The sequence below is a fragment of the Hippopotamus amphibius genome, chromosome 2, assembly GCF_030028045.1.
Source record: "Hippopotamus amphibius kiboko isolate mHipAmp2 chromosome 2, mHipAmp2.hap2, whole genome shotgun sequence".
Classification (NCBI taxonomy): Eukaryota; Metazoa; Chordata; class Mammalia; order Artiodactyla; family Hippopotamidae; genus Hippopotamus; species Hippopotamus amphibius.
The window spans coordinates 51,276,966-51,296,018 of record NC_080187.1 but is presented as its reverse complement, the minus strand read 5'-3'; the positions used below and the strand labels follow the sequence as shown (position 1 = coordinate 51,296,018).

Here is a 19,053-nt window from a genome sequence, read left to right as displayed (position 1 = left end):
AATAGGATGTGCTTGTGTGTGTGTGTGTGTGTGTGTGTGTGTGTGGAGAGAGAGGGAGAGAGGCAGACAGAGAAGGGAGAAAGAGAGCTATTTATTATGAAGAATTGGCTCCCATGATCATGGAGCCTGGCAAGTCCCAAGATCTGCAGGATGAGTTGGTGAGCTGCAGACCCCAGGACAGCCGGTGGTGTAGTTGCTGTCCAAAGGCAAACAGGCTCAAGATCCAGGAAGAGCCAGTGTATCCCTTTGAGTCTGATGGCAGGGAAAAAGCTGATGTCACACTTTGAAAGCAGGAACAGTTCACTCTCTCTTACTCAGAGAGCATTTACCTTTTTGTTCTGTTCAAGCCTTCAACAAACTGGCTTAAGCCCACCCACATCTGGGAGGGCAGTCTGCTTTGCTTAGTCTACCAGAGTTCAATGCTAATCTTGTCCAGAAACACTCTCACAGATACACCCAGAATAATGTTTGACCAAATATCTGGGCACCCCATGGCCCAGTCAAGTTGACACATGAAATTAACCATCACAGCAACTTGTGTCCTTCTTCCTGTTTGAATGGTGGTTCCCGTGGGGCCTGTGCACTGAGTTCGCTAAATGCAGAGAGGGTAAAGAGGGTGATCAGAGTTCAGAGAAGCTAGTAACTCTTCCAGAAAAGACCTCTGGCCAAGCTGAACGCCACATGCAATGATGCTTTTGTCTTTCAGTGTATAGAGACATACTGGCTTGTGGCAGAGGGGATTCGTTTTTTATAAGAAGCCACTTTGAATGTGAGAAGGAAACACCACAGAGCCTGGCCTTCACCAGGGGGGAGGTCTTCCGCGTGGTAGATACGCTGTACGATGGCAAACTGGGCCACTGGCTGGCTGTGAGGATCGGAAACGAATTGGAGAAAGGCTTAATCCCCAACAAAAGCAGGTATCTGAGACCACACGCCCCCATACAACACCCTTAGACCTTCCCCCCACAAATAAACAACACCCCTCCTCCCCCCCAAAGGAAGCCCCATGTGACGTCATCGTTTGTCATCGTGACCTCTTCCATCGTCCACTTCTTGTGTGTGAGGAGTGGCCTGGAACCGTGAAATTGCCGCTGCTGATTTGCTTTGAGAATCTAGCATTGTATGGATGACATTTGGACAGTTTCCTAAGGAGCGTCTCTGGCAGTTGGACAGGGGGTTTCTGGTGTGTTTGCTGTATAGGCAGACCTTGAGGATGTTGCAGGTTTGGTTCCAGACTACCAATGAAACGAGTATCACAATAAAGCAAGTCACACAAATGTTTTGGCTTTCCAGTGCATGTAGAAGTTACGTTTATATTATACTGCAGTCCGTTAAGCGTGCAATAGCATATGTCTAAAAAAACAATGTACCTACCCTAATTAAAAATACTTTATTGCCAAAAAATGCCAACCGTCACCTGAACCTTCAGTGCTGGTGGAGGGTTTGAAATTTTGAGAGAATTCCCAAACTGTGACACAGAGGCACAAAGCGAGCAAATGCTTTGAGAAACAGGTACTGATAGACTTGCTCGATGCAGAGTTGCCACAAATCTTTAATTTGTTTAAAAAAAAAGAAAAAAGAAAAGGAAAAGAAAACTAAAACAGAAATGCAGTATCTGCAAAGCACAATAAAGCCAAGTGCAGTAAGACAGGGTGCGTCTATAGCGGCCTGACAGAATGGGCCACGTCAGCGTGTTCACTGCTGAGCTGCGTCTGCTGGAGTTTCTGTGCCTGCAGCCTTTCTTTGCCCTCTTTCGGAAGAGAAGCCCCCATGTTTCTCACCCCGTGAAACTTGGTCGTTGTCAAGCTGCATCTCCTCTAATCCAGGTCAATAAGCGACATTGACTAGATTTGCTTAGTGACCCGCATAATTTGCGCATTTCCTGGCTTTAGAGCTTTACTTCCCCTGGTTTCTTCTCTCAGAGCGGAACAAATGGCCAGCGTTCAGAATGCCCAGAGAGACAACACCGGGGACAGGGCAGACTTCTGGAGGATGCGCGGCCAGAGATCGGGCGTGAAGAAGAACCTACGGAAGAGTCGGGAGGACCTGACGGCCGCTGTGTCGGTCAGCACCAAGTTCCCGGCTTACGAGAGGGTTTTGCTTCGAGAAGGTGAGGAAACCAAGTGGGGCCAGGAAATAATCCGACTGGGTTCAGAGCCTGTTTTTCTTTGTTTTCTAACTTCTTTTTCTTTTTTATTAATTTATTTTTTGGCTGCATTGGTTCTTCGTTGCTACGCCTGGACTTTCTCTAGTTGCGGCGAGCAGGAGCTATTCTTCATAGTGGTGCATGGGCTTCTCATTGCTGTGGCTTCTCTTGTTGCAGAACACAGGCTTTAGGTGCATGGGCTTCAGTAGTTGTGGCACTCGGGCTCAGTAGTTGTGGCTCACAGGCTCTAGAGTGCAGGCTCAGTAGTTGTGGCACACAGGCTTTGTTGCTCTGCAGCATGTGGGATCTTCCAGGACCAGGGCTTGAACCCATGTCCCCTGAATTGATAGGCAGATTCTTAACCACTGCACCACCAGGGAAGTTCCTGTTTTTTAACTTTAATGGTCACGTTCCAACTTGTATATATCACTTAGGCGAAGCCAGCTTACAGAGTTGGAATCATATTTAAACACAAAATAAGACTTAAAAAGTAAGCCTTGCAAACATGTACTTCTACAACCTCTGTTATTTTTTTTATACTATCATTCAGAAGTTTTTATATATTCTGTAGAGCAAGGTTTATCTTTAGTAATTGGGAGGGGAGTGAGCTATAATAAAAGAGAGAGCGCTTTTATTCTTCAGAAAAGAGCTGGTCTGAAATGGAGGTGGGAGGACGCATAGTTTCTCTTTCATTTGATTGTGTTATCAATAGCCTATAAAATACTTTTGCTTCTTAACAAGACATGTAGGTGTCTTCATGGCTTTCTTTTTTTAATTGAAGTATAGTTGCTGCACAATATTTTATAAGTTACAGGTATAGAATATAATGATTCACAATTTTTAAAGGTTATAATATACTTCATTTGTAGTTATTAGAAAATATTGGCTATATTTCCCATGTTGTACAGTATATTCTTTTAGTTTATCTTATACCTAATTTTGTGACTTATCTCATTTCAGCTGGTTTCAAGAGACCTGTGGTCTTATTTGGCCCCATAGCAGATATAGCCCTGGAGAAGTTGGCAAATGAGTTGCCTGACCTGTTCCAAACTGCTAGTAAGTCTGTCAGTGAAATTTTTTTTCTCCCCCAGTTTTTATTTTGAAAATATCTAACATACAGAAAAAATGAAAAAAAGAATAAAAATGAACACCCACATACCCTTCACCTGGAGTCACTGCTACCAGGTAACATTTTACCATGTATACTCTTCCCCCCATAGACACATGTGTGCGCACACACATACACACACAAACACACACACAGACTTTTTACAATTGCTGCTGAACTATTTGAAAGTTTAAGTTGCAGGCATTATAATACTTCCTACCTCTGTGAATCTCCTAATTCTCCTCCTATACAACCACAGTACCATTATCCCAGCCAAATTTCCTCCATTATCCCAGTTATGTATTTCGTAGCTTGTTGTTGGTTTTATGTTTGGTTGGTTTTTTAATTCAGAATGCAACGAAGGAACATGTAGTACATTTGATCTTTGTCTTTCTGGTCTCCTCCTTTTTCTAAATTATTGTGTAACATGATATTTTGAACAGTCCAAGCCACTTGTCTCATAGGACGTTCCCTGTTGGCCTGGCCTGTTTCCCCTGGTTAAATTTTGGTTAAACAGGTAGTGTGGGTCCTTCCCATCGCCTCTCATTAGGAGACATCGAATGTCAGGTGTCCCGTCCTTGCTGATGCTAGGTTGGCGTACTTGATTGTCACTGATTTCTAAAATTTTATTCAGTCCCTGCCCCACTTTTCTTTTTGCTTTTGCAGAAACGGAACCAAGAGACGCAGGATCTGAGAAATCCACCGGGGTGGTCCGGTTAAATACTGTGAGGCAAATTATTGAACAGGTGAGAACATTCACCTGAAGGCCATGCTGTCAGAAAGAACTGGGTCATGGTCTGCTGCAGTCTTTTTAAGAATAGAATCTATACTTTAATAATTATTCACTGTTAATGATAAAAGCTGAATATAAACATAATCTGTTTCTTTGTGTGGAAACCAGTTGGCGTTCTGTGGCACTGATGTGTTGGTTCTCTCTGAGTTCTAAGCATTATACCAAATAACCTGTTAATTCATTTTCTCATAAGTTCTCATAGATTGATAATATTAAAGTGGACCTAATGTGGAGGGAAACGTTTTCTACTTTTTGATTTAAATTGGCACACTTTATCTGATGTAGCCTTTACTTGTTAACACTAACTCTTTAATGCTGTGTGCCTTTACATACCTATTTACATACCTATTTACATAACTTTTTCCCATTTTTGCAGGATAAGCATGCACTCCTGGATGTGACTCCTAAAGCCGTGGACCTGTTGAATTATACTCAGTGGTTCCCAATTGTGATCTTTTTCAACCCAGACTCTAGACAAGGTGTCAAAACCATAAGACAGAGGTTGAATCCATCATCCAACAAAAGTTCTCGGAAGTTATTTGATCAAGCCAACAAGCTTAAAAAAACTTGTGCACATCTTTTCACAGGTAAGTAAAATGTAGTCTCTTTGCTCAAAAGTGAGAAATAGGGAGCTGTAGAATGGAAGGAATAGGAAAATAATCTGAATGGAGAATAGTAATCTGAAAGCCTATTCATGGCTCCTTAAAAAGTCACTAATCCTGTAAAGTGAGTATACTAGACTCATTGCATTTGTATATTTACCTTTGTAATTTTGACTTTGTAAATGATCGTAAAGATCCATAATACACAATAACTGGTCGTTTTGATGAGGTTCAAATTTTTGTGTGGGACTGCAAGGCTAGTGGCTAAGCCTGGCTTATCGCTGAGTACCCACATCTGTTATGGATTGTGTCATTGTTCTCTGCTCACCATCCATGCATGCACTGACTTACAAAGTGATAGGAACTTGCTTTCACTATTTTTAAGTAGTGAAATAGAAACTTGAACATTCTGGACATTAGATGATATTAAGCATTTATTATTCCTGTTTTTAAGGTGAAAATGACATTGTGATTATGTTTTTTGTTTTTTTTTAAGAGTTATTTTTCAGGCATGTATACTAAATAAAATATTTATGGATAACCTAATATTATATTTGGGATTTGCTTAAATAATCTTCGGTGAAGAGAGTAGATGGGGCTATAGACCAGACCATCCAAGAGTTGATAGTTGTGGAAGCTGGGTGATGTGTACATGGGAGTTTCTTAAACTGTTCTCTCCACTTTTGTATACGTCGACAATTTTCTATAATAGGATATTTTTTAAAGTTCCTGAAATGAAGACCTACTGCTACTATTATTCATGAAAGTAAAATGATTTAACTGAATATATGCACTGCATATGAAAATGAGTAGTTCTGTGAATGTAGTGTGACCAAGGGTTTAACAGGGTCACATGACGTTTTTGGTCATGCAGTCTTGTGGGAGTAATGTGAGGAGACTGTGTGGATGTAATTAATATCCTTAGGATAATGATAAAGCTCTTTTGAGTTCAGTGCCAGTCATCATCAGCCTGTGTCATTTTTAGCTTATCTGACACTGGGAAGGGCAGGGGAGGAGGTGAATGAATGATGAATGTCCACATTGGACCCTTGTTTTACTGTTACTGGCTTTTCTGGTTGAAGAGTGAGAGGCAGTACTTACCACTATGGTGAAGTGCTCTGAGAGGTGATCTAGCCAAATGCAAAGAAGGGTGTGGTGTGTCATAAACTGTTTTTTGTGAATGTAGAATCTTAAGAGCTTGTGCTTTTGGTATGTTCATATATAATCTTTCCACTGTTGTTTTTACTACCACTATACTGCTATAATAATTACTATTATCATTACTGTTTTTATTATAGTAATAGCTAACAGTGGTACAGCCTTTCAGGTGTGCTGTCTTATTAGGCCATAGGAAAGGCCAGGCGACTTCTGCAAGGTCACACATTGGTGTATGGCTGAGCCCAGATGAACACTGTGGTGTCTTTGACTGTGTGTCCAATATTCTGTACACTTTACAGCACGGACGTGTTATCCTAATGCTGAAAGGGGTTATATAGTGCCATTCCTCCATTTAACAGATAATTCGCCCTTTGAACTGAGGCCCGTGTGATTGTAACTGATGTTAAGCCACTTCATGTCCTCTCTTACCTTTGTTTAAGTCCATTGACTGGCTGGGGGCTTCCCTCAGAGGGTTGAGATTGAGGTTCATGTGAGGTTATGAGATACCAGGCAGGGAAACGAGTTGTGGAGGAAGAGTCGGGCTGAGGGAGGCTGGATGAAGGGGAGAGCAGGGTAGAAGCAGGTAGCCAGTGACAGCAGGCACTCCCTAGGTCTACCTTTGAGTCGGCATTGTCTGCCCTTTGGAGCACAGGCCACCATAGCTGGCCACGTCTGATCAAGGATCTGAAGGAGCCTAAGTGTATGCAAGGATTTAGCCATTCCTTGTTCAGCTCCACTAAGAGATGAAGAGATCCTTGAAGGCAGCGACTGAACATTTTCCAGCTCTGGGTGCTGAAGGCATACACGTGTAGCAAGGCATACACGTTTGTTTCTTAATTAGAGCTGCCTCTGACAGTTCTTGACTAAGTTAGTCAGGAAGTTAAAGGTTTGGGGATAACTAAAGTTGGGGGCTGTGACACTGTGAGTGTCCAGTTTCATCTAGAACTTTGAGCTGACCCGCTCTCAGCATATGTTTTCAGCCTTGAGTATGGAATGATTCAGTCTCAGGATGGATGGAGCAGGGCCCCAGTTGTCTACCAGATGGCCTTTCGAGGCGTTCTTCCAGGCTTCTAAGTTTAACTCTTGAGAGCTATGTGGATGGACCCGCTGAGTGCTTTCTGTGCCCCGTGTCTCACTCAGCCTGGCCAGGTCGTGACTTGATTGTGTGCACGGTGGTCAGAATCTAAGGTTTTTTTATATAATTTTAAATTTATGGCATTTTAATGAATTATTAAGTGGGGAAAATAGAGCTACTATGATGAACAGTATGTTGCAGGTGGTTTCACTAGATGAATATCTTTTTTCCTTGTTGCACAATAACAACAAAATCTTATTTCCCACAGATGAATATTTAATTATGAGAGTATTAAAATGGCTCTCCGTGAAGTTACTGTGTAGTAAAGGTGATTGAGTAGAAGAACTGAAGATTTGTAAACTGTTAGTGTGTTGGTAGATTGTTAGCATTTCAGATATAGGACAAATCAGGGCTTAGGATGATATAACAGTGGGTGGTTACAGGAAAAGCTAGCATTGCTAGTGCTTGTTGATCTACCCTTTTTGTACTATTACGCTTATGGTTATGTCTTGGTCATTTTTGAAAGGTATAAATCATTTTGTCTTTTGGTTTTTTACATATAGCCATTACTATTTTTACAATGTAACAAATGCCTTTTACCTCAAAAATAAAAACTAACAAAAATGAAAATAAAATGGCTCTCCTTGCAGACTCAAGACACTTCTCAATTAAGTTGAGATGACCAGGGAAACTTCATTCAGAGATTTGCCCAAAAGCAAGTTAACTTGTCAATGTAAATTAAAATATTAGGCTGCTCAACCCTCCACCCCCATTTAAAAAAATTTATTGTAGAATACATTTGCATGCACATGTTGCAAAAATTATTTTTTAGAACCTGAAGTTTAAATTACACGTTTTCTTGGAATTGCTGAAGCACTCAGTTTGTAGTTTAAAGACCAAAAAAATGGAATTGTGGACTTAGAGACCCGCAAAGGGCTATGCTTTGTATAAAATTGTGGGATTTTTAAATTACCAAAAGATATTCTAGCGCTTTTATCAGTTTTCCCAAATTTCATTAATGTGAAATTTGTGTAATTCAGTCCTGAGACTTTGGAAATGCCAAACAAATGCTATTTAATAGTAATACTATTTTATACTTATTTTTTTTTAATCTTTAAATGTTATGTATTGTAAAAGAAATTTTCTATGACATAATATAGTCTTTGAAAAATCTTGCCTGGGGTGGGGGTGGGGTATTAGTGTGAATCTTGTACCAGCCAAAAGAACCCAGAATGCAGTAGGCAGTTCTTGGTTTCCTGAGGACAACTGGAAGCAGAAGAAAGTTGCCACATTCCCTGGCTGGGCACCTTGGTTGATGCTTGCCTATTTAGAGAGGGTCCCTGCCACGTGAATAGCTTTATTGAAATTTAATTTATATACCCTACAATTCACCCACTTAACGTGTGCATTTCCGTAGTTTTTAGTATATTCAGAAATGTACAGCCATCACCACCATCAATTTTAGAACTTTTCCATCACCCTGAAGAGAAACCTCACACTCACTACAGTCACTCCCAATTTCTTCCCACCCCATCCAGCCTCACATGTCAGCTTTTGCTGTTGCTCTTGGTACTTCCCAACCTCCTTGTTTGGGGAAGGTTAAGGAACACCGAGCACACTCATGCCAGGGCTGGGAATGGATGCCCTCAGAATCCCAGGACTCCCAGCCTAGTTATAGGCTGGGTGAAACTCCTTTCAGTATTACACGTTCTGGCGTTTGAGAGATGTATTTAGTCTATCCAAGGGAACATGGGTCCAGTCCAGAGGTTGGGAACAACAGGAATTATCCAGTATTGCTTTCCGTCAAAGAATCTGAAAAACCTAATGAGCAAAAGCCAACAGTAAACCAAAGGAACTCGATTCCAAGTGAAAGGGAGGCAGCATCATTGTTGCACACCCACCTGTTAAAGAGAGGTCAGGTGTATGAGTTAGAGGCTGCCAACTTAGAAATTACCTTTTTATGGGGCTTAGGAAATTAGCTACTGTGAAACTCTTTTTTTTCTTTTTTCCTTTTTTTCCCATGTACTTGACTCAGTGTGAATTCAATGAGGTTTCTGGCTTTTTTCATTTTATCAGGGGGCATGAACATATTTTCTGTATTCCATAAACAGCCTTTTTAACTTTAGGTTTTCTTCATGATAAGTACAAACTGTACTCGTCTCAGAGAACTCCAACATAAAGCTTAAAAAGGCAGCCACATGTTCTGTATACATTTAGTACGAATCACTCATTTTGTCTCTGGGGTGCCCATTGTCACTTCTGCTACCAGGACAGTAATCTTTACAAAGTACCATGATAAGGATACAAAAGTCCAAGGAAACAAGGTTGATTTTCCTTTAGTTGTCCGAGGTATCAGTTTATTCTATAAATAATTAATAACCATGGACATTGTAAGCTCACTCAGGATTTTCCAAGGTCACTGTTAGGACTTCCTAAGTGGAAGAATGCTATATGTTACCATGAAGAAAGCTTGAAGAAGAATTGCTTATAAAATTTGCTCCCTGGTTCTTTTTGGCTATTTATAAAGAATTATGTAGACTTCAGGATAGGTGGGGCAGGCTGTCAAACAACTTTTACCAACAAACACCAATTTTCTTTTGGGTGACACATGATGCAATACCACTTAATAACAGGCCATGATGATGTAGTTTTCAAAAATTCTAATTTACCTGCAGTTTGATCATTTTAGGCCCAATTTTGATTGTCTGGTTTACCCCCATTAGGTCTGTAAATACATATTGCTGAAGAATGATCACATGCATTTTACTTGGTTGGTATTTTATATTCGTGCTCTAAATTCATGTTTTTAGATGGGATGTGTCATGCAGTGGCTTAAGCCATAGGCTCTAAAAGCAAACTTCTGAGTTTGCATCCAGGCTTCTCCACTTGCTTGGTGCAAGGCCTTGGGCTAGTTACTTTTGCTTTTGTGCCTCAGTTTCTTATCTGTAAAATGGGGATGATAGCAATACCCACCTTGCAAGGTTTGTTTAAGCATAAAAGGAGTTAATCCATGTAAGGTATTTGGGAAAGTACTTGGTCAATGACAGTAAGTGCTATTATGTAAGATGCATTTGGTTCTGAATAGAAAATGTATTTTCCATGAATATACACCTGTGGAGTTTGGTTAATCTGTATCTGTATTTTGAAATGTTTAAGCCTATCAAAATGGGATACATTTTAATGTTACCTTTAGTTTTTTATTGGAGATAAACAACAGTACATTGGTATATATTTTTATTTGTAATGTATGTCTGTGTATTGATCTTTAAAATATGGTACTTTTATATTTGGTTTAGATGTGTTATCTTTGACCCTGAAAACACACTCTTTAAAAACATATCTTTTAAAGGTAGCTTTTCTGAAAAATAAATATTAATTCATTTTTAGCTTTATGACATCCACCTATAAATGTAAACTCCAATGGCTAGATGGTAATAATTTTAATTACATTTGACTAAAAGGATTTAATGTTCAACTTTCTCTTCCATTTGCAAAAGTTTTAATTTAAATATGACAAGTTAGGATAAATTATATCAAATAGGATTTCTAATAAACATTTTTCTGGAAGTTGAGGGACACCTTTTGGTTTACATTTCTATAGCTACAATCAACCTAAATTCAGCCAACGATAGCTGGTTTGGCAGCTTGAAGGACACGATTCAACATCAGCAAGGAGAAGCAGTTTGGGTCTCTGAAGGAAAGGTATGTGGCACAGACACTCTGCTACGAGGTGAGAGTGTTCTGAATTTTTTCTCAAGAGGATGGTGAATGTAGTAAAACCATGCCCATTTCAAGTGATCCCAACATGTGCATCAATTGTTTGAAAATTTATAAATTCTCTGAAAAAGTAATAAAATGAAGGACTTTAACAAGAAAAGCAGAATGGGATATATGCAGCCCTACATTCACTTCCCCTTTGCTTTTAACATAGTAACTAGTGTTGTGTTCCAAGCACACTAATCAGAGCTTACAAGACCTTGTGCTGAGCTCCACAGCGTATTACGAAGGACTCAGGAAACCCAGAGTGGAGAGGTGAGAGGTGACGTTGAGGGGCATGGAGAACATGATTAAAAATTAATAGAAGAGGACTTCCTAGATGGCGCAGTGTGGTTGGGAATCCGCCTGCCAATGCAGAGGATATGGGTTCAATCCCTGCTCCAGGAGGATTCCACATGCCTCGGAGCAACTGGGCCCGTGTGCCACAACTATTGAGCCTGCACTCTGGAGCCCGTGAGCCACAGCTGTTGAGCCCATGGCTGCAACTGCTGAAGCCCATGTGCCTAGAGCCTGTGCTCCACAACGGGAGAGGCCGTGGCAGTGAGGAGCCCGCACACCACAACGAAAAAAAAAAAAGTGGCCTCCGCTCTCCGCAACTAGAGAAGGCCTGTGTGCAGCAATGAAGACCCAACACAACCAATATATACATACATAAATTTATTTTAAAAAATTAATAGAAGAAAAGCTAATGGAATCATTGGCTTAGAAAGAACGTTGGCAGAGAATGTGTCCTAGGGGTTTGAGTAGGTGATGAGAGAGCATTGGGTACTTGTATAGGCTCCTAACCTTGGCTCACTTCTCATCTGTGGAGGCAGTTTACGCTCTACTGCAGGGAGGAAGCAAAGAAAGTGGTTTCTAGGAGCCTTTGATGCTGGTATTCTGTGGTCCGGCTGAATTGAGGTAGTTTGTGAGACTTCAGAGGTATGATTTCTGTTGCAGAAGTACCTCCACCACCAATTAGACGTTGAGTCCTAGCCTTGCCCTTCAGGCGCTGCGTGTCTAGTCAGAGTCCAGCATGCACTGAGCGCTTACACCTGCTGCGGCTCTGTGCTAGCCTCCTTGGTGAGAACAGGTTGAACAGGACAAAACTTCTGCCCGCAAGGATTTGAGAATCTTGATGAGTGGAGAGGTGCGCCGCTCAAGGCAGCGTGCACTTATTGCTAGGAAGCAAGTACAAGAGAAACAGCTGGAGGGGAGCCAGATCCTGGAAGAAAAGTGCAACAGTCTGAGGAAGCCTGGCTCGGTAGTGGTGTATAGGATGAATGGTGGTCAGGAGACATAGGGTGGAAGGTTTCTAATCTGAGTCTGCACAAAAAGTAATGTAGTAATTTAAAGCTGAGTGATTTCAGGAAGATAAAGGGGACTTCCCTTTCTAAGACAAGTCAAGGTTTCAGTCACTTGGCTGTGCCCTTGGGAATTTTCTTGAGTCCTCACTCCCAGGAGCCATGTCAGATCCCACTGACCCTCCAAAACAAATTCCTCTAGATGGAAGGGATGGATGATGACCCCGAAGACCGCATGTCCTACTTAACCGCCATGGGCGCGGACTATCTGAGTTGCGACAGCCGCCTCATCAGTGACTTTGAAGACACCGACGGCGAAGGAGGCGCCTACACTGACAATGAGCTGGATGAGCCAGCTGAGGAGCCGCTGGTGTCTTCCATCACCCGCTCCTCGGAGCCGGTGCAGCACGAGGAGGTGAGGCGAGGCATGCCGTGGGCTGCCCGGCCCCGGGCAGGACAAGGAGGTTCTGATGTTTCACTTGAATTCCTCTGGCCACCTGCTTATTCAGGGTGCTGTGGCAGGTATTCCTGAGGGTTGGCGCTGACGACATCTAGGGAGCCTCTCATTCCAAGCCAGTGCCTGTATGATTGTGGATGTGGTCCATGGGGGAGCGGGACAGGATGTGAGCGCTGGGAGAGGTTGAGTGATCAGCACGCGTCACACAGATGCCCTTGGGCATGACGTCATGATGTCAGGCCAGCTCCAGATTACAAGTGGGACATTATTTTTAAATACAGTATTGTTGTATTTACTTGTAACCTTTGATTAGGTCTCTCTCTGTACTCGTAGGTGTCTGTGCTTTTTCTTCTCCACCCTACCTTTAACGTTTCTAATCTTGCCAAAACTCCTGAGGGTTTCCCCATCAGTTTCCTTCTCTCTTGTATTTCAATTTTTAATTGAGTTTATTGATTAATTATATGTCTGATCTCATGTACTATGCATCCACTGGCCAGTGAATAGACAGCTTCTGTGATCCTAGAACTCACATTACCCACACTAGGGACCAGAGCAATTATCAGTTGCACCTCAGAGAACATTGGGATAATGACCTTTGTAGACAAGATTCTCCATATATTTGGGTACTTAATTATTTCTGTGGACTTCTCTTTAGCAGTTTAGCTCATTTCAATGAATGATTTTATTCTTTATGAAATAGAAGTACCAAAAATATAAATTGAAAGGAGGAACAACTCACCGTGACAAAATAATTAGTATATACTGCCGGACAAGTTGTAAAGAATAAATTAACTGGTGAATGGCGGCAGATACAGCTGAGCTAATGCTCTAAAATGTTATCAGTTGTTAGTGACAAAAGACTTTAGGACGACCTTTTGTTTTTCACTTTAACGGGAGAGATACAGCTAGTTTTGGAAAAATGTATGTTAAGTTAAACACTTGCTTTAAGGGGGAATATGCCTCTTCAGTAAAGAAGCACTGGGTCAGTAGCTCAACGTACGCAAGTTATGAACCTTAACATCTGAATTCCCACAAATTCAAAGAACTCCAGCAAAGCAGGCCAGTGCGCTCTTCTTTCTGCTGGGATGTTCTTGTTGTGAATGAACCTTTATGTCTTGTAGAGCATAAGGAAACCCAGCCCAGAGCCACGAGCTCAGATGAGGAGGGCTGCTAGCAGAGATCAACTTAGGGACCATAGCCCGCCCCCGGCATTCAAGCCAGAGCCGCCCAAGGTACGTGGCTGGAAAGCCCAGGATGGGAAGGAGGAGGAAGCACACGCTCCTGGAGCGTGCTGTATAGCCAGGGAGGAGCACGCACAAGAAGATGGCGTTGGATTATGTTTTTGACTCACTGGGGTCTCTATTAGAGCCTATCTTTTGGCCTTTTGGGTGAGGCCAAAAATTAGGAAAAGGCGAAAAAGTAGAATGGAAATACCGTTTTAGAAGAGGGGACAATTTTAGGACTGTTAGTGTTTGTTTCCATTTGTTTTGTTTGTTTATGTAGAAAGAATAAAAAAGTTTGACGAATACTGCATGCCCAGAATCACTTGCCTTAGAATCTGTTTTTCTTTTTCTGTCCAATTAAATTTTTCTGCCCACAATCTGATTTAGATGCACCTGAAAAATCCTCCCTGGTGACTTGCTAAAGAAAACAATCACCACCATTGTTGACAATGCCTCTCATTATGAGGAATGTTTATTTTTTAAATAAACCATTGTCCAGAACAGAATCAGTCTGACGACATGTGGGTGTATGTCATATGATTCTTTACCCCTCTCTGAATCAAAGCTATGACTATAGGCTTTTTCTTATAACCCAATGAAACTTCTCTCTTTAACTCAATATTTTAGATAAGAAGAAAGTAATAATTGATTGTGTGAGCTTTCAGAAGTAATTGGTGACCTCATAAAATAGATCAGTGAAAACTGACAAGCAGGCCTAGGATAGAAGTGTGAAGAAAAAGTGGCCATCAGCATGACATGCTCCCTCCCTGCTCCCCACTCCAGTCTCCTGCATCTCCGGCTGGACTTACGGGCCAGGACACGCACTGTTGGTGTGGTGTGAACTCAGGAGCCACTCTTCCATCCTGAAGTCTGACTTGCTCTGAGGTCTTCTCCAAAATTCTGATCTCCTCTTGTACAAAGTTAGGTCCTTTCCACCTCTAGCACTCGCACACCTCCCAGCGTGTTCATCCCCAGCACCCTCTTGGTTTCCTCGAGCACTTAATACTCTTCTGTAGGGAGTGAAGTAGGGCTCTGGATGCCAGATCAGTGGCCACAGGCCTTGCCATATTTGATTCCTTGGCAGAGTGGAATTTGTTGACTACCTTTGGAAACTGATCAGGAAATGGAGTGTATTAAATCACTAATAGAGATTTGAAAATACACTGAAAACTCAAGGTTAAAACTATGTCATTGCTCTCTGCAGGCCAAAACCCAAAACAGAGAAGAATCCTTTGACTTCCCCAGACCCTATGAATACAAGTCAAACCCCTCAGCCGTTGCCGGTAACGAAATTTCCGGGGCATCTACCAAAGGATGTCCTCCTCCGATTGCAGCAAAACCCTCCTTTGGACGGCCTGTATTGAAACCCTCCACTCCCATCCCTCCCCCAGAGAGTGAGGAGGCGGGAGAGGGCAGTGAGGAGCAGGACAGTGCTCCCAAGTCTGTCCTGGGCAAAGTAAAAATATTTGAGAAGATGGATCACAAGGCGAGATTACAGAGAATGCAAGAGCTCCAAGAAGCACAGAATGCAAGGGTAATTGTTTTTCAGTCACTAGGTCATTTTAGCGTGTCAACAGTAAAAATTTTAAAGGAGTTGCATTGCAGTATTATGATGTGCAGTCCTTTTGCCACTGCCACAAACATGAAAAGGATGTTCATATACGTGATACAAAGGCACATCCTGTGTGTGTGTGATTTCCAGATTGCCAGCGATCAGCGCATCCCTTTTTCCTTCCAGGTCAGAAAACCTGACAGTGTAGGTGAATAGGATTCTGTTCTTCATACTTCAGAACTTTATATCAGGTTCTGAAATGGGGAAGTGTGACAAGAGAATCAGTGGCTTCTTTGAAATTATTTTTCATTAAGACAGTTGGTAACTGAGTTTTCATTTGCTCCCAGATTTGCCATAGGAACTATGCAAACCTTGGGTGCTAAAATTGAAAGGCCCATAGATTGTCCTTTTTGATAGTGTTTGAATTTTTGTGCCATGTGCACATATAACCTTTCAAAGAAGAATTTAAGTAAAGGTTCATGGAGCATATTCTGCCCAGTGGTTATGGGATTTTTCTTCATTTAACTTTGTCACAACAATTTCAGTGCTGCTGAGCCTTTTTCTTTTTTTCTTTTTTCTTTTTTTGGGGGGAGTGGGGGAGAAGGAAGAATGTATTACTTACAGCAAGTAAGAGAGCACTGGGAATCTTTTCCCAAAGCAGTGTCTCCCCGAACTGCAAAATTGGGGAAGTTTGAAACTAAGGGTACATGCATATTTATGAGAGGGCTTGAGCAGGGGAGAATTCAGCATAGAATTGGGGCAAGGGTTGACTGAGCCTGGGCTTTAGTTGATTGAAGACAGGAGGGTCAGTATCATCATTCCATTCTCCACTGGGTGGGGGCCTTAGTTCCTGGTGTCAGGACTTACTGAAGCTCAGGTTCTTTATGTCTTGTCGCAGAAGGAATTTAGTGAGAGACAGAGTGATAGTTAAGAAGTGGATTTATTTAGAGATATACATTCTGTAGACAGAATGCAGTCCATCTCAAAAGACCAGAGCAGCCCTGAGAGAAATACACTCCACAGAGTGTAGACCATGTCAGAAGGCAAGAGGCCTCTTCTCTTTTTTCTTTTTTTGGTGGTAAAATATGCTTAGAACTTACGATTTTAACCATTTTTAAGTGTTTAGCGGCACTAAGTATATTCACATTTTTGTGTAACAGTCTCCGTCATCCGCCCCCAGAACTTTGTCATCCTCCCCAACTGAAACTCTCTATGTGTCAATTATTCCCTGTTACCCCCTCTCTCAGCCCCTTAACTGCCATTCTTTCTGTCTCCATGAATTTGACAGCTTAGGGCCCTCATATAAGTGGAATTGTGCAATGTTTGTCTTTTTGTGGCTGGCTAATTTCATTAGTTTTAAACTTTTTTCCTATTTGACATATACCACTAGGCATGACATACGACCCTGGAAAATAGAGATTTATTTCTCGTTTTCCTCTTCTCCTTGAAATGGGATTGAAAAGTGGAACCAGTAGGAAATGAGCAAGCTGACTGTCTAGTCATTCATCCCTTCCCTCTTGTTCTTGTTCTTTTTTTTTTTTTTCTTTAATCACCACAGATTGAAATTGCTCAGAAGCATCCTGACATCTATGCAGTTCCGATCAAAACACACAAGCCAGACCCTGGCCCACCCCAGTATACAAGGTAAGGGCTGCTAGGAGGGTATAGGTCTAAAAAAGGGGCTTGTCTAGGACTTGGATGCCTAAGAATTTTTTTCACCTACATTTCAAAGTAACAAGGTTTTTTTTTTTCCTGGTCAACTGTTTACTTATTCAGTCAAATTTAATTGTAAAGATCAAGAGCCCTAATTTTATGGTAGTGTTGATTGTGTGCTAAAACTGACACAGTGTAATCATTGACATTCCAAGTCAGTCCCATTAGACCCATTGGAGCACATGAGCAAAATTCCTGGGGCTTAGATGCCAGTTGTTTCATTGCTAATATTTTCTAGCTTTTAGCCAAGCTCCTTTGCGTCACCTAGCAAAGTCAGGCCACTTGTGCTGAGCTGTGTTCTGAAGGGAAGGTGACATCAATTGACCGGTGTTGGTAAGATGCTTTATGTTTAAAGTGCTGCATAAGCACGAGTATTATCACAGTGTCTTCCTGTTGAGGTTTTACGCTGGATCATTTCCTGCTTCCGAGAATAGGAAACAGAAAAAAATCACATTTTCTTGCAGCCGTTCTCACTGGAAACTGGAGTCTAGTTTTACAACAACAGAAAACTAGAGGCAAATTTCTTCTTTACCAGTTCAACAGTATCACAACCAACCAGGTGGCCCCTGGCAACAGAGGGAGTTTGGTGTAATTGACTGAAACTGGCAAAGAACTTGCTCTGCTTGTAGAGCTTTCAGTCAGTGAGTTTGGGAAGGCACCCTCATCTGGCTGGAGAGTTCTTAGGTCGGGGAGCATGTAGCTGGCTTCCCCACTCGCTGCTCAAGTGGGCTTTGGCCTTGACCTGTTATGCCCATCCTCACTCCCACCACTCTGTGAGCCTGGAGCCATGCCAGGAGTGCCCTGGTTTGTCAGCAGAGTGAGACTTAGGTAAGCCATCTGTCCTGGGCAGTTGCCCACTGCATGCATCAGGCGCAGGGAGGCCCGAGCTTTGGGCTGCATGTAACCCTCTCACTTTGTTAGTTCCAGGCCTCCGGAGCCGCAGAAGGGTCCTGCCAGGCTTTATCAGGATCCCAGAGGAAGTTATGGCAGTGACGCCGAGGAGGAAGAATACCGGCAGCAGCTGTCGGAACACTCAAAACGCGGTTATTACGGCCAGCCTTCCCGCTACAGGGACACGGAATTATAGAGGCCCGAGGATCACCTCTCGTGCACCCCACCGCAGCGCCCTCAGAGCAGCACTCCCACCGGCCTTGGGAGGATGGCTCTTTCCAGTTTCAGCGCACTGTGGAGATGTGGGGGCACCTCCTGGGGATCCCTGGGGACTGAGTCTGGGGAGTTTATGGCTTTTTGCTCAGAATTAAGAGAAACACTACAGTCTGATACTGTTACCTGCTTCAGTGGACCAAAATCTGTATTAATCCTGTTTGCATATTTTTAACATGTATATTAAGAAGTGATAACTATTTTTCCTCATTAATAGCTGCCTTCCAGGACTGTTTCAATGAGAGACAGAATGTGAAAAAAATAAATAAAAATACTGTCGGACTCAAACTAAATTCAAATAAGTATTTTATTACAACTCTGTAAGTGCCTTTGATGAGAAGTGTCTTAAATTTCTCCCTTTGAAGCTTTATGCAAGGCCATAATGGACTAAAACATTTTGACTTAATTTTTTTTTACCAGTTTAAGAGCTATGGTTTTCTCTGCACTGTGTTATCTTTTCAAGGCATTTGTCTTTGAAATATTTTCTATAAATTCTGACTATATACATAATAGCTATGCTTGGTAGTTTGGCTACCAGTGCTAAATAGCTTGAAGACCAGGAAGTCGGTATAGAAATATTTTGTCTGTTTAAAACCATGTGCTCCACAAAAGCAGATACTCAAGAAAAACGCATTTCCAAAAGTATGTGTATTGACTACAGTCAGTTTTATAATTTAATAAAAAGGAGGACATTGCAATCAATAAGGTGCTTGTGGTGGATTTCTACACTACTTCCTGCTTTGAAGTGCATCTTTTATTTCAATTTCTGATCATAAAAGTGAGGACATGCTCATCACTGAACACTGGAAAATGGAAACATGAAAATGAAAATAAAAATTACTTTAATCCCATCCCTCAGATAATTTTGGTGCATTTCCTCCAATTATATATTTGTGGATGTCCATTTGTGTGGTAGCTGGGGGTACACTGCAGTTCTCTTTCCTACTTTTTCTGAGTGTTTCAGATAGGTAAAAGTCATGCAACATCATTGCTGATAACTGT

The 19,053-nt window shown here is 41.9% G+C and overlaps 1 protein-coding gene across 4 annotated transcripts in view; it reads left to right on the top strand.

Moving 5' to 3' along the window:
• TJP2 (tight junction protein 2) overlaps positions 1–18,753 on the top strand; it is a 118,267-nt gene extending 99,514 nt beyond the window's left edge. For 3 of the 4 annotated variants that reach the window (XM_057720969.1, XM_057720967.1, XM_057720966.1), the window contains 11 exons: positions 707–917; positions 1,923–2,110; positions 3,107–3,202; positions 3,921–4,000; positions 4,424–4,634; positions 10,484–10,584; positions 12,145–12,357; positions 13,521–13,631; positions 14,827–15,156; positions 16,733–16,818; positions 17,809–18,753. In XM_057720969.1, the coding sequence (XP_057576952.1) occupies positions 707–917; positions 1,923–2,110; positions 3,107–3,202; positions 3,921–4,000; positions 4,424–4,634; positions 10,484–10,584; positions 12,145–12,357; positions 13,521–13,631; positions 14,827–15,156; positions 16,733–16,818; positions 17,809–17,974 (1,793 nt within the window). In that variant the 3' untranslated portion in view covers positions 17,975–18,753. The remainder of the gene's footprint in view (positions 1–706; positions 918–1,922; positions 2,111–3,106; positions 3,203–3,920; positions 4,001–4,423; positions 4,635–10,483; positions 10,585–12,144; positions 12,358–13,520; positions 13,632–14,826; positions 15,157–16,732; positions 16,819–17,808) is intronic. The other variant, XM_057720968.1, reaches the window with a different exon arrangement.
• Positions 18,754–19,053: the final 300 nt, after the last annotated feature.